This window comes from Elgaria multicarinata, chromosome 3 (assembly GCF_023053635.1).
Source record: "Elgaria multicarinata webbii isolate HBS135686 ecotype San Diego chromosome 3, rElgMul1.1.pri, whole genome shotgun sequence".
In the NCBI taxonomy this organism is placed as follows: domain Eukaryota; kingdom Metazoa; phylum Chordata; class Lepidosauria; order Squamata; family Anguidae; genus Elgaria; species Elgaria multicarinata.
The window spans coordinates 57,059,778-57,074,032 of NC_086173.1; the positions used below are offsets into that span (position 1 = coordinate 57,059,778).

At 40.4% G+C, this 14,255-nt stretch overlaps 1 protein-coding gene across 1 annotated transcript in view; it reads right to left on the reverse strand.

The window, feature by feature from the left end:
- The window catches only part of LOC134395354 (myosin-4-like), a 38,006-nt gene extending 23,973 nt beyond the window's left edge, over nucleotides 1-14,033 (reverse strand). The window contains exons 1-18 of the mRNA XM_063121515.1: nucleotides 13,830-14,033; nucleotides 12,168-12,311; nucleotides 11,912-12,068; nucleotides 11,013-11,040; nucleotides 10,288-10,399; nucleotides 9,929-10,021; nucleotides 9,736-9,799; nucleotides 9,538-9,636; nucleotides 9,337-9,440; nucleotides 8,740-8,878; nucleotides 7,812-7,930; nucleotides 6,611-6,760; nucleotides 6,356-6,526; nucleotides 4,973-5,282; nucleotides 3,986-4,056; nucleotides 3,350-3,437; nucleotides 2,776-2,893; nucleotides 573-696 (exon numbers count right to left, since the gene is read on the reverse strand). Of these exons, the coding sequence (XP_062977585.1) occupies nucleotides 573-696; nucleotides 2,776-2,893; nucleotides 3,350-3,437; nucleotides 3,986-4,056; nucleotides 4,973-5,282; nucleotides 6,356-6,526; nucleotides 6,611-6,760; nucleotides 7,812-7,930; nucleotides 8,740-8,878; nucleotides 9,337-9,440; nucleotides 9,538-9,636; nucleotides 9,736-9,799; nucleotides 9,929-10,021; nucleotides 10,288-10,399; nucleotides 11,013-11,040; nucleotides 11,912-12,068; nucleotides 12,168-12,311; nucleotides 13,830-14,033 (2,295 nt within the window). The remainder of the gene's footprint in view (nucleotides 1-572; nucleotides 697-2,775; nucleotides 2,894-3,349; nucleotides 3,438-3,985; nucleotides 4,057-4,972; nucleotides 5,283-6,355; nucleotides 6,527-6,610; nucleotides 6,761-7,811; nucleotides 7,931-8,739; nucleotides 8,879-9,336; nucleotides 9,441-9,537; nucleotides 9,637-9,735; nucleotides 9,800-9,928; nucleotides 10,022-10,287; nucleotides 10,400-11,012; nucleotides 11,041-11,911; nucleotides 12,069-12,167; nucleotides 12,312-13,829) is intronic.
- Between the last annotated feature and the right edge of the window lie 222 nt (nucleotides 14,034-14,255).

A 14,255-nucleotide genomic window follows, 5' to 3' on the forward strand; every position in this document is an offset into this window, starting at 1 on the left:
ACTAGTGCAGTACTTTCCTAAGGTTTTCCTGATTTTCTTTCAGAAAAGCCAGTGTGGCGTAGGGGTTAGAGTATCAGACTGCATCTGGGGAGACCTGGGTTCTAGTCCCCACTCTACCATGAAGCTCACTGGGTGACTCTGGGCCAATCACTGACTCTCAGCCTAATCTATCTCACAAGTTTGTTGTGAGGATAAAATGGAGAGGAGGATCCTGTGTGCTGCCTTTGGCTTTTCAGAGGAAAAGTCAGGTTAGAAATGTAAATGTAAGTAAGAAATCCAGAAACATTCCAGGCCAATTTGTATAGAGCTGATGAGGACTCACTCATCTCTAACCCTGACTAGAAGCTGCCTTTCTGTGGAGATAGAATTTTTAGGTGCAGTGGCAAGTTTTTCTACCTTTGGTTGCAAAGGGCAGTCACACAGGTAAATATATATATGAGGATTTCACAATACAAAAATACATTAAGAATCCCTGATATAGAACAGTGAACACCACCTGCTCTTTTCTGCCATTCTGCTGTCATGTACTTCATTTAGTTTTTATCTGTTGGAAACTCCATCCTTGCATTTACCTTAGTGTGGCCGAATCTGTACTGATTGTGATCAACATCAATGGAGGAGAGAAGCTTCTCAGAAGCCTTCTTGCTATCAATGAACTGTCCCTCTGGGATGGCAGAGGCATTAAGGATTTTGTAGCTATGGTAAAAGAGGCAAAAAAGTAGTAAAAGAGTGCAAGTCGACAGCACAAGGCAATCTTGGCTTTAATGGGGAAACAAGGTGTGAATAGGGAAAAGAGTAGAACAATACACATGGAAACAGTGACTTGCTGCTCTTCATGGCCACCCGCGCAATGGCATGGGAGTCACTTCTCCATCTCACACTGCTGGACAAGTAAATAAATATTCCAAACACATTGGTGATGCCAATATCATGGATCTTTCCAACCCAAGCAGAACCCTTCCTTCCAGTAGGATGCTGCTCAGGTGGCAAAGACCAGGGCCATTTCTACACCTGCCTTTCCCCCCGGGAATGTCCCTGTGCATCCAAATGACACACAGGGGAGATGATCCCGCCATTTTCCTGGGATAATCCTTCGGTGTAGAAAGGGCCTAGGTGATGATAAATCCCCCACTTTTGCCTTTAGTCAGAGTATTTATGCAGACTCCCCAGCAGTATTCTATACATCACAGGGAAACAGCTTCCATCGTACTGTGAAAGAGAGAGAAGGGGACTTTGGGCTGGAATTATTATTATTATTATTATTATTATTATTATTATTATTATTTGGATAATAATAATAATAATAATAATAATAATAATAATAATAATAATAATAATAATGGAACTACATACAAATCTGTCATTCTGAGATCCAATTCATATAGGCAGTGAATAGCATGTGAAAATGTGTGTTGCCTGAAGTCTTGACTGAAGTGCATCCAGATCACTGCTTTCCACACATGATGGAATGCTAAATGTATGCTGTGTTATAATCCAGATGCCTTGAAGTAATCCCACATTTCACTGTAGGCCGAAGAACTGAAATGTGAACTGACTCATTTCACATTTCAGCGTGTTAAAAGGTTTATTATGACAATGGGTGATACAGAAGAACACTGCTGTGGAATTTTCTAGCTGTGAGATGCTCCATGAAATTACTTGGACATTAAGAATCAATAATTACAAACAGCTTCTAAGACCATAGCTAGACCTAAGGTTTATCCCTGGATCGTCCAGGGGTCAAACCTGTTCATCTCCTTTCTCCGCTGTGGCACCCCGGTTGTGGAACGAGCTCCCCAGAGAGGTCCACCTGGCGCCTACACTGTACTGCTTTCGTCGCCAGCTGAAGACCTTTTTATTCACTCAGTATTTTAACACTTAATTTTAACTTAAATTTAAATTTTACTGTTTTAACTCTGTATTTTAATCTTATATCAACTTTGCTGTGTGGTTTTATCCTGGTTGCGCTTTTTATACTGTATTTCGTAATTGTGTTTTAACCTGTTGGGTGTTTACTGTGGTTTTAATTTTTGTGAACCGCCCAGAGAGCTTCGGCTATTGGGCGGTATAAAAATGTAATAAATAAATAAATAAATAAATAAATCTAGGTGACACACAGGGAATCCAGTGCTGAGGCAGGGGCGAACCCTGGATGATCCCAGGATAAACCTTCGGTCTAGCTGTGGCCTAAGTGCTATCCCAATAGGAATAAATAGGCTCTCATGGAAATTTAAAAGGCAACCAATGTAAATATGCTAGTAGAAAGTATCCTTGTAATTAATATTCATCTGAGAGACTATATCCTCACCAAGAACATATCTGGATACTTACAGCTACATACAATAGCTGGTGTTACATTTTGCTTTTTTTATTTTGGGAAGAAAGTGTGTGAACAAGTAATGTGGTTATATCTTATACCGATGGAAATCTGACACTTCATAAAAATACACTTTTGCCCGTTTTATAGCATTATAGAGCCCATTAACGAAGTTTGCATATATCTGTTTAGTAGTTATTTCTAATTCCATGAAAGTAGAGTATAACTTTACGATCATATTATCTGTAATGTCTCTTTGGCAATATTTAGGGGACCAAATAACTTCAGGAACCAAGATCAGGCTGTATATACCCTCCTCTCAAATTTAGCCCTCAAATGCTGTGCTTTATGTCCTTCTAGCTGTGTGCTAAAATGCCTATATATGAAAATATATTAACGACGTATGGCCTTTAGCTATTGCCAAAAGCAGCAATTTTACATGGTTAGAGGAAGTGTACCGTTGCTTAAAGTCAGCATAGATGATTCTGCTGGGGAAGCCTTTTCTACAGATCCGAATACCTTCCAGTACTCCATTACACCGCAGCTGGTGCATCACCAAGTGATGGTCCATTATACCTTTATAACCAGAGAGGGGAAAAGAGAAGAATGAATGGTCAAACTTCCAGGTACAGTTGCATAGAATTCTGTAATGTCATCTTCATACTGACAAGCAATCATGGGTTACCTGACGTGTTGCTGAACAAATCACAAGAACTTCACTGACTAAAGGCCAGATATATAACCTCATCAGGTATGTATATTTTCAATTTGGTACCTTGCAAGTTTTTTTTAATACTACTTAAGAAGTTCAGCTCTGAAGCGCAACATATTGTATCGAAGTTGGATGGATGTTTACTTAGGAGATAGACAGGCCACCTGGACATTTAGGAAAAATGAACAGCTTCTGAACACAGAGATCCTACAGCCTGTTATGAGTCAGACACTTTGTTGAATGGATAAACTACTCATAATAAAGAACTTTGTGGACTCCAGTCAGGGGAAAGGTTCAGCAGCACTGTGACAATAACTTACCCGGTGTCTTTACTTCATTAGGAATTAGACAGCGCACAAAGTGAGGATGAGTGCTTCTGAGATTGGTCATCAGCTTGTTCAAATTTTCCTGTATCAGAGGAAAGGAACAGTTTTAATCTCAGCAGCATGCAGATGTTTCTCATGTTAACCTATAGGGATGGGGGTTTCTGTTGAAGGGCTTTATGCCAGTGGTGGGCAGGGCCAGAGCCAAAGATGAGAAGGACCAGCCCTTTTCTTTCACTTCCTTTCTTTTTGCCCCTTCTTTCCTATCGCTCTCTCTCTCTCCCTGCCACCCCTTTCCTCTCCCTCATTTCCTGCCACACTTTCTCTCTCTTTTGCTCTCTTTCTGCATTCCCCCTTTCCTCTTTCTCTCTGCTTTTTTCTCCCTGCTCAACATGTTGCCAGAAAGCCATCTTGCCAGAGATCTGAAGTGACTGCTTGCAGAGGGCTTTCACTCCCCCTTCCTTCCATTACTCCATCCATTTTGGCTCCCCCACCTTTCCCCCTTCTGCCCTCATTCTCTTCCTCTGGGCTCTCCCCACCTGCATGGAATTAGCCATGTGGCACTTGGGCTGCAGGTTGCCCCCACCCCTGATCTATATTCTGAAGTGCACAGTTGAAATCAGTGCTACGTACCCTGAACACGGCAGACACTGTCTGGAAGGAGCCACCCTTCTTCTTGCCACCTTTCTTGCTACCACTGTCACCTTGGAACAAAATACCAGGCATGTAAGACCTTGTACAGTGCACACCAAGCTTTTGATTTGCTTAAAGGAATACATTGATCTGTAGAGCTGAAGAGACGCTATAACAGGAAAACTCAATCACCTCTAAGGCTTACATCCAGATTTCATCAGTATCTGTTTCTGCACCTGTACATTGCCTAATGTCCCACATCACAAATAAAAAGCATGTTATTGAGTTCTTGAGAGAAAGGGATGAAAGTCCAAAGGAGAAAAGATTGGATGTAGGAAGACCAGATGCTTTCAACTAAACAAGGGATAATCTTTTCTGATAATGCACCAAAGGCTAGAGACTTAGCTAGAATCTTCCCTGCCCCTTGATATATGAATTAACATGCAGAAACACATTCATCTTTGTAACAAGTAGGAATGTGTGAGAAAGCTGCACCGCCAGATTTTTTTTCATTTGATTTTTAGGATGTCTCCAATCTACATCACTCAGAAACAAACGTGGACCAGAAGTACTTTGGAAATATGTATATTTCAGGACTTGCGATGCATTCCACGGTGCAGAGAAATTGCGTCTGGAAAAAATGCACATACTTGAAAAGTGTGCAAAGAAAAATCCATTCAAAACACACTTTAGTCAGTGAGTGGATACATACAAAAATGCAGGCAATTTCAAATATGCACATGAAAATGCACATTCTAAAACACACATACACACAAAATATGCAGGATTTCTCATCCCCTACATAGGCTCTGCTGATCATGCAATTCCCTATATCTGTAGAAAAAATGAACAGGATATCAGCCTGGCCTAAGTATGGGGCAAGTACCACTTTCTGTTGAAATGATTGAATCAAGACAGCCTAATAGACGTGAATGAGTAGGAGCAAGAGATGTTACCCAGTCCTTGGTTTTCTCAAAAGCTGCTTACTTGCGTCTGTCCCTGCATAGTTGGAATAAAGGAAGGACAGCAATTTCAGTGAGGATTTCTGATACAGCTGGACAACAGATTCATTGAGAGGGTCCTTGTTCTTGTCCAGCCAGCCGCTGATGTTGTAGTCCACAGTGCCGGCGTAGTGTACCAGGGAGAAGTGAGCCTCAGCCCTGCCTTTGACTGGTTTGGGCTTCTGGAAGTTGTTGCTCTTGCCAAGATGCTGGTCATAGAGCTTGTTCTTGAAAGAAGTGTCTGTTGCCTTGGGGAACATGCACTCCTCTTCTAGGATGGAGAAAATACCCATGGGCTGGAGGGAGCAACAAAAGCAGATAGAGAGAATGGAGACATTGTTAATAGGCCCTACAGTGCAATGATGTGATGGTCTGTGGAAGATATGGGTAGAGTCGGGTAGCTGCAGCGCCAACACTGTTCTGGAGCAGCTGCTCTTGCCTCTGAATATAAAGTTAATAACCGTGTACCAACAGCAGTTTCTGTTGCAACAGTTAAACTGCTGCGTTCAAATCTCTGCTGCAGTTATTCAACCTAATCTATGTAACAGGGTTACTGTCATGATAAAACGTGACAGATTATGGTAAAATTCCTTGAAGTATCAATTAGAAAGATAGGATAAATCGAATAAAAAACCCTCAAAGGATCCTTTAATCTATTTTACTTCCATGATCAGCTGCACTCGGGCCTTCCAAGAGATGACTGAAATTTAGCCCTTGCTCAGTTCGTTGAATATTCTGGGCTCAGATAGCTTTCTTGTCTTTTCCCCCAACTGCACTCTGCCAAGTCACAACAGATTTGTGTCGCATTATTATTATTATTATTATTGGCATTTTTATACCGCCCAACAGCCGAAGCTCCCTGGGCTGTTCACAAAAACTAAAACCATTCGAAGTATAAAACAAACAGTATCAGCTAGCTTCCCCTGTGACTATCTTATCTATGCATCAGTCCACACGGGTGTCTACAGTTTACAGGTGCTGCTTATCCATCCTTCCCTTGCTTAATCCCACTGCTGTTCTAAGTCCTGAAAGCCCCTCCTCGGATTCCCCAAGGCCTACTCCACATTTTCCTTCATGCTCTCCAGCCCCATCTCCTCCCTTCTTTCACTAGCCTCAGCCTGCCTGTTGACTCTGCCATTCTCATTTCACTACTCTGGATCCAGATGCCTTGGCTCATCCCTCACTGGGAGAAACACAGCTTCTCTAGTGCAGGATGAGAACACCACAAGGAACCAGATGTCAGTACTGAGCTGTACATACAGGCTAAAATATTCAGGCACAAAAATTAATTTCCATTACAAAGCGTTTGCAGAGAAATATTAGGAATTATATTCCGAAAACAAACCACTCATAAGGAAGCCTTTCCCACCTTCTCAATGAGTTCAATGCAGGCAGCCAAGTCCATTCCAAAATCAATGAACTCCCAGTCAATCCCTTCTTTCTTGTACTCCTCCTGCTCCAGCACAAACATGTGGTGGTTGAAAAACTGTTGCAGTTTCTCATTCGTGAAGTTGATGCAGAGCTGCTCCAAGCTGTTGTACTTTATAAGCAAAACAGGCTTGTTTTAATGAACAGGAAGATCTTGAAAATTTTTTTTAATATAATTAATGTAACTTTAACTTACGTCAAAGATCTCAAAACCAGCAATGTCCAGCACCCCTATGAAATGCTGCCTTTGCTGTTTGGTGTCCAGCTGCTGGTTAATACGAGTTACCATCCACAGGAACATCTTTTCATAGACAGATTTTGCAAGTGCACCCACAGAATTATACACCTACCCCAATGGGAAGAAACAGGAAGACATACTTTTAAAAAGAGCTACACTGGCTCCCAATGAATGTCCATGTCCAATTTAAAGTGCTGTTTTAAATTTACCTTTAAATCTGTAAGTGGCTTGCACTCAAGATACCTGGAAATGCCTCCCATTTGAGTGCTGACTGGGTGCTCTGTTCCCAGTTGCCAGACCTGCCTAATATTAGGTTAGCTGGCATGGGAATTAGAGCTTTATCACACCGGCGTCATACTGTGCAATCACTGCGAATTGCGTGCAAAGGACTCTGAAGTTTTCCAGCTTATAATCTGCTTTTATTGCGAAGTACTCCCATGCATCCTGCTGTAATTGCACTTCTTAACCAAAAGAAGTGCAATATTTTGCTACTAGTTTTCGAGCGTATCATTTGTTGTTTTCCGGGCGGCCACTGGGGCGCAGGAGCAGGAGTTAAAGAAAAATTAAACAAATACTCACATCTGCGTAAGCTTTAAAGATAAAGACATCAGAATTGGCACAGTAAGTAGATATTAAGGAGAACTTTAAGCATACCAAATTTGAATCGGATTGGGTCATCTGTTGATTTTTAATGATTTTTTTTACATTACCCCCCTTAAACCCATTTCCTGGTATGCAAAGGATCTAGCCACCCCGGTAGCAAAAACAACAACAACAATGGTGACAGTTTAGCGCTGTAGGGGATAATTTGAGGGAAAGAGGTACGTGGGATGAAGCTCTTAGTTAAGAAACCTGAGATTGTTTTGTTCTGATTAGCATTTGGAGAAGTTTACATTTTTCTTTTCATAATTTCACTGTTCTGTTGGAATCTGCTGCTGCGTGTTCATTACAGAGCTGTATGGTTGTTCTATTTTTGATGCATTGTATTCAGACTCTGTTGTATTTAGATTATTGTATTGTAATGCATTGCATTCAGATCTGGCATATTGTTATCTAGCCTGAGGGCCCTTTGAGTCTTGAGATGGGTTACAAATCACACACAAAAATTGAATAAAAATACTCCAGGATAATATTGCCAACCTGCATGAAAATGTCTTACCTGCTGAACATTTTGTCCTTTAGTCACATATTCATTTCCAACTTTCACTCGTGGGTAGCACAAGCCTTTGAGTAAATCTGCAGAGTTTAGGCCCGTTAAGTAGCCTACTTTGTCAGCCACTAGACATAAAAGACAAAAACAAAAACGAAACAACCCAGGATTAATTTTAGCACAATGATAACACAGCCCTTTGGAGGCATTGCCATGTCACCCCCATCAAAATCTTCAGGATGACTGTAGTGATGATAGGCATACAAGTGGCCCACATAACTTTAATATGCTAATCTTATCATTGTATATTTTGCATGCTTCTTTCCCACCCCCACCTCTTCTGACTCCAAAGCTGCCTTGCCCTGTTTACTGCCTCCTTCAGCCTCCAGTAAATGCATTGATGCAGAGATACCATAAGAGTTAAAGAGTAATCTGTTCCCTGCTCCTGATGGCCACAGACATTAAGAATCAAGCTTACGCCGTTTCTACACCTGCCTTTCTCCCACCCCCGGGATCGTCCCGGGATCATCCCTGTGCTTGCAAATGACACACAGGGGATCCCAGGAGCAGGCAGGGACGATCCCTCCATTTTCCTGGGATAATCCTTAGGTGTAGAAAGGGCCTTAGTCTTATCTGCATAACCTCATCCTGGGTTATGTTTCTTTTTAGGCTAGATCTACATTACTGCTTTATAGCAGTATTGAAGTACACTGATAACTGTTGGAACACAATCCACATTCCATATTACTGCTTTCAGAGTGTTATGTCCTGCTTTTTATTCCATGCTCGTAATGATTTGACTCAGGGTGTAGATCTGGGGCAGAATATTGTCATCTGGCATATATAATCCATGCACCAGAGAAAGTTGGGAACAACAACACAACCAAAATGTGTATAATAACATAGACATGAGAACAATGCATTGCAAAACATTTACCTTCAGTGCCATCTGGCTCTGCCTGCTCCTCCCGCTGCTTCTGCTTGAATTTCAGGTTCCCGTAGTGTATTACCGCACCCGTCAGTTTGTAGATTCCTACCTTCTCGTCTGCACTGAAACCCAAGATGTCAATAGCGCTCTATGGAAAGGAAACAAGAACACACTTAGGCAAAATTTGAAGATGCCTCCAAAAACAGAGCTAAAACAACCTAGAAGTACCATATTCATGCAAAGAAGATAGGAGCAATCCTTTATGTCAATCTAGATTGGCAATCCTGTCATGGATTGAGCATTTGAAACGTGGAAGTCAAAAGTCCACTCACACACCCCTAAGTGGATGGGTTTTTCCAGGGAATAAGTCTTTAATATCACTTCCTATAAGAAACTGTCACTGATTCCACATCCTCAATGTTGCATTGAACAGCCCTCACATAGCCATAGCTGTGAGTAATAAAAATCCTACCAACCATGTTCCCTGCCCAGCAGAATATCCTTTAATTTTGAAATCCTGATACGATATCCGCAATTTCACATCTTACACAATAGTATTCTGAACTTCACAGGTGTGTTTAGGATCTACACAGTTTGGGTACTCACATCAGTAGCTAACAGCTCCTCTGAATCATCTATGCTGGCCACAGTGAGCTCTCCCTGACTCACAAATGGGAAATCATAGGGATTGGTGGAAATGAGTAGCAGGTCTGTAAGTACAGAGCAATAACAACTACGTTGGTTTCCTCCATATAGCAAAGGTTGAATAACTTGAATGATGGCATAACGTTGGTGGCCTCCACTTACCAATCAACTCTGGTTTCTTATTTGACATGATCTGGTAAAATATATGGTAGCTCCTTTCAGCTGAGAGCTGAAATGTTACTCTGGATTTCTCCAGAAGATCTGAAGAGAATTTTAAAACACAAACGAATAAGAAAAAATACAAGGTGTTTTCTTTATTAGTGCACTTAATTTAGTAGCAGAGATGTGGCTGCCACTCACAGGTTTCAATGTCTGCAGAAGCCAGCTTTCCCGTAGTGCCAAAATGTATTCTGATGAATTTACCCTGATGAATTGGGACAAATAGCCTATTAGTATAAGTCTTCTCTTATGAATTTGACTGAAGCATTAATGTATTTAAATTTATAACATGCAGAAATTTTACATGATAGAACAAATAAGGCCCTGAACTTACAAAACGTGAGGAGTTGTCATTCCTTACAGTCTTGGCGTTGCCAAAGGCCTCCAACAGGGGGTTGGCCTGGATGATTTGATCTTCCAGAGTGCCCTAATTATAACATAATACATTTACGATTAGATTGGTTTTCATGGAAAAGCACAAAAGATTATGGCAGCTTCAGGCATTCTGTTAAACGAGACAAAATATTGAAATGGCACCTCCCCTCAGAGAAAGGATGGAGTAAACACAGGTCAAAGGAAGGTTTATCCAGGCGTAGTTTCTCTCTGTATTCAGCTAATTCTGTTTTTATATCTGATTCCCCCCCAGAACAACAATGTAATCCATCCCCTGAAAACTGGTTCAGTATCACCTACTTGCATTTTGCTGGGTTGTGAGTCCTTCTTCTTGTCCCCAGTAACTGCAATTGTTGCAAAGTACTGGATGACACGCTTAGTGTTCACAGTCTTTCCTGCACCGGATTCTCCACTGTGGGAGCAAAATAATACCATCTAAATTATAAAAATAAACCATGGTTGCTTCCATTTCAAGAACCTTTAGCACTGTAGAGGCACTGCTTTTTTAGTTGTATGGGGAATTAAAGAGTGTTTCCATATACCATTATTTTTTGGTATGGGAAGGTGTTTATGCACTATAGCCTTTCATGAAGGCATCTGCCTTTTCCACCTTGCCTGTGGTCTGCCGCCTAGGAGAGGAGTTCCATGAGGATGGTTATTTGGTTTTATTTTTAGCTTTTTGCTGCTATTTTAATGTGGATAAGGAACCTTAAGAATATAAGGAGACCCCTGCTGGATTAGTCCAAAGGTCCACCTTGTCCAGCATTCTGTTCACGCAGTGGCCAATCTTACTGGCTGGTCTCTTACAAGTGGCTGCTTTTTTTTGCTTTTTCCCCTCCTCCCTTCCCTCTCCTTTTGTGTCATGTTTTTTAGATTGTAAAGCCTGTGGGCAGGGACTGTCTTATGAATTATTTTTGTTAGCCCCCTTGAGAGCCTTCTATGGCTAAAGGGTGGGATAAAAGTATTATAATAAATAAATAAATAAATAAATAAATAAATATTAGTTTTTCTGGAGAAGCACTCACGTGATCAGGACTGACTGGTTCTCACGGTCTGAAAGACAAAAAACAAAAAACAAAAAATACGAATCAGTGCATAGTGGGTTTTTTGTTTTTTTTAACCAAACTATATATAGGCTGATCTGAGGATTCTGCTTAGAAAAGCTGCCATATACTGAGTCAGACCCACTGGCCTATCTAGATCAGTAGTGCCTACACTGACTATCAGTGGCTATCAGGGTTTCAGACAGATGCTTTCCTAGCTCTACCTGGAGGTGGCAGGGAATGAAGCCTTTGCATGCAAAGCACATGTTCTATCACTGAGATGTGGTCCCACCCCTGCTTACAGAATCTTGAGATGTTTTATGGATAACTTTTGCCATTTACGTGCACTTCAGAATTGTTATCCTGTGAACCCCCTTCCAAATTAAGTATTACTATTTACATCCTTATAGCCCTGTTATACAGTTTTTTAAATAATAATAATAATAATAATAATAATAATAATAATAATAATAGAGATTTGTGACTGAAAGTAAGTTATGTTAATTTTTTCAAAGCTTTCCTATAGTAAAAAGAGTTAAATTCCCGAGCATAATGGAATTCAAACTAGGATGCAAACTATCATCTTCCATACTTTCATCTCGTTTCTGATTATAAAATCAGAAATCTTGTTTCTGATTTTTTTGGTGAACCGCCCAGAGAGCTTCGGCTATTGGGCGGTATAAAAATGTAATAAATAAATAAATAAATAAAATAAAATGACATGGAACTTCATTGAAGATATGGTTTACATGGCTACGTTCTGCACATAGGAAGCTGCCTTCTACCAAGTCGAACCATTGAGCAATTTATTGTCTACAAGGATTGGAAGATAACAGGGAGTCTCTACTCTAGAAGCACATTTCTATTTTCTGGTTACTCACCAGTTAACATGAACTGATAGGCATTGTCAGAGATGGAGAAGATATGAGGAGGGGCTTCTTGTCGTTTTTTGCCCCTGTAGCCAGACACTACTTCGGGATTATATACCGGCAACCACTTGTAAGGGTTGACGGTGACACAGAAGAGCCCCGAGTAGGTCTATAGAAAAAGTAGATAATACATTGGCATTCATGTCATGTTATGTAGCTATTGGGTTGAAAAATCCAGAACTAAGCTTCAAGTTCAGATGCAACTCACATAGATCATCCAAGATGCATAACGCTCTTTGAGGTTATACAACACAGCTGGTTCATGGAGATGGGTCATCATGACCATATCTTCAATTTTATCAAACTTCGGAGGATTCATGGAAAAGACTTGATCTTCCTTAACTGTCACAGTCTGGGTTGTAAAGAGAACATAAAGAAACACATGCATGGAAGCATTTTGAAGTACACCAGTCTTGTGGAATGTACATCATGGGCTTTTTTTTGTCCCTAATAGCTCTACCAATTTTTTTTCTTGAATTGTAAGTAGGATATCCACACTTTAATGTTTAGTACTACACTGAGAAAATTCACTTATGAACATCTTGGTGTGGGAAAGAGATGTTTTTGGTTTTGTTAATAGCTGTTTGCAACTGTTGTCTTTGCCCTTTGATGCCCTAAGTGCCATGTTTTCTTGTTCTTTACAATGTGATCCAAGCCAATCAGGGCATGGTTATGTCCTTTTATATCATGGTATATCAATACAATCCAGTGATAGCCTATAATGAGGCCAATAATAATATGGTACTGATCACAATCTATATTACTAATATTTCCAGGCGAGATACTTCTTGGATATACAAAAGGCATAAGAGGGTGGATAAAAAAATAAATGGATTTTAAATAATTAAAATCAGATTAAAAAATTAAGTACAAAGTTTCTCTTAAAGAATAAACAATTCTGTATATAAGCATATTAGCTTCACAATTTTGGCTGTTCCTCCTCTTGAAACCCTGTAGTATCGCTGCTGTGGGGTGGGACAGAAATCCCCATGGCAGCAAGGAGAACAGGCTTTCTGGCGGCCATCCAGCTCATTGAGCCCACCCCCTGCCCCTTCTCGTCATCTGTCCCGGAGTGCCCCCAGCTCGATGCCAAAGCCAGGTCACAAGGTGAAAGGAATGTGGTGACCTCGTTTCAAAACAAAAAGCCAGGGTAAGTTAAATTCCCTGCTTCGGGGAAAAGCCTCGAGGTGGCTGCCATGAGGCAAATAAAGCATACAGACAGATCCATGGTCAAAGCTGCAATCCGATGTATATATGTCTGGGATTAAATTCCATTGCTTCTGAGTAAACATGAATCCTGAAGAAACTTTGGGGGAAAAGTTTAATTAATGAGGTTTCATTACTAATTGGCTCACTAATAGAACTGGATTTGAGCTAATAAAACTGCTTAAAACTTGTGTTTTATATAGTATAAGTGATGTATGTATGCCAATTACATCCTTTTTAATGTTCGATAATCTAATAATAATAATAATAATAATAATAATAATAATAATGTTTGTGAAGCAGCAGAGAGATGCCCACCTCCACTCCAACAAATACTGTTATGTTCCTTACATCCCAGCTGAAAACCAACTAAAAGAAGGGGTGCTTTTGAGGCCATGAAAAGGCTTACAAAACTCCTGCCTTTCAACTAAGCAATTTTAATTTTACATATTTTATTTGGTTTTGTTTGTATTATGTCACAACAATACATATTTTCATTTCATGCTATGCCTGGCACATCTGCTCCTTAACAGTTGAGTCCTTATTTTAGATGGTGCTAACTTCACATCCATATCAGTGTTTGGAAAATACAGAATCTTCCGAGACAGCAGAGGTTGGCCCAACATGAACTTAAATTAAATTGTTAGATTAAATTCCTACTTACACGATCATCTAGAGTTTTAACAGTGACTTTGTCAGGTTCTTTACTCTGGATCAGGCCTTTGACATACATTTCTTTCTCGTCCACCACAAAGCAGGCTGATTTAGCATCAAATGGACGATTCTGAGCCTCAATTCTCTCCTTCTCCGGTTTCCGGAGAAAGGGAGCTGCTTCTCCAAATATTGCCATTTCAGAGTCTGAGGTCATGATTATAGATTAGCTGAAGGGATTAAAGAAGAATTTGGTATAATTAAACCAGCAATATTTATCCAGCCAGTATTTCTGAGCATTGGTCATATCCTAACATTTACATTCTCTCTGTTGGCCATGCACTAAGAAGATATATCTCTTTCTAAGTGAGGAGGAACATTATTGTCACTGTATTCTCTGAGCAAGCTCTAACATTTGGGCAATATTTTTGAACGAAAT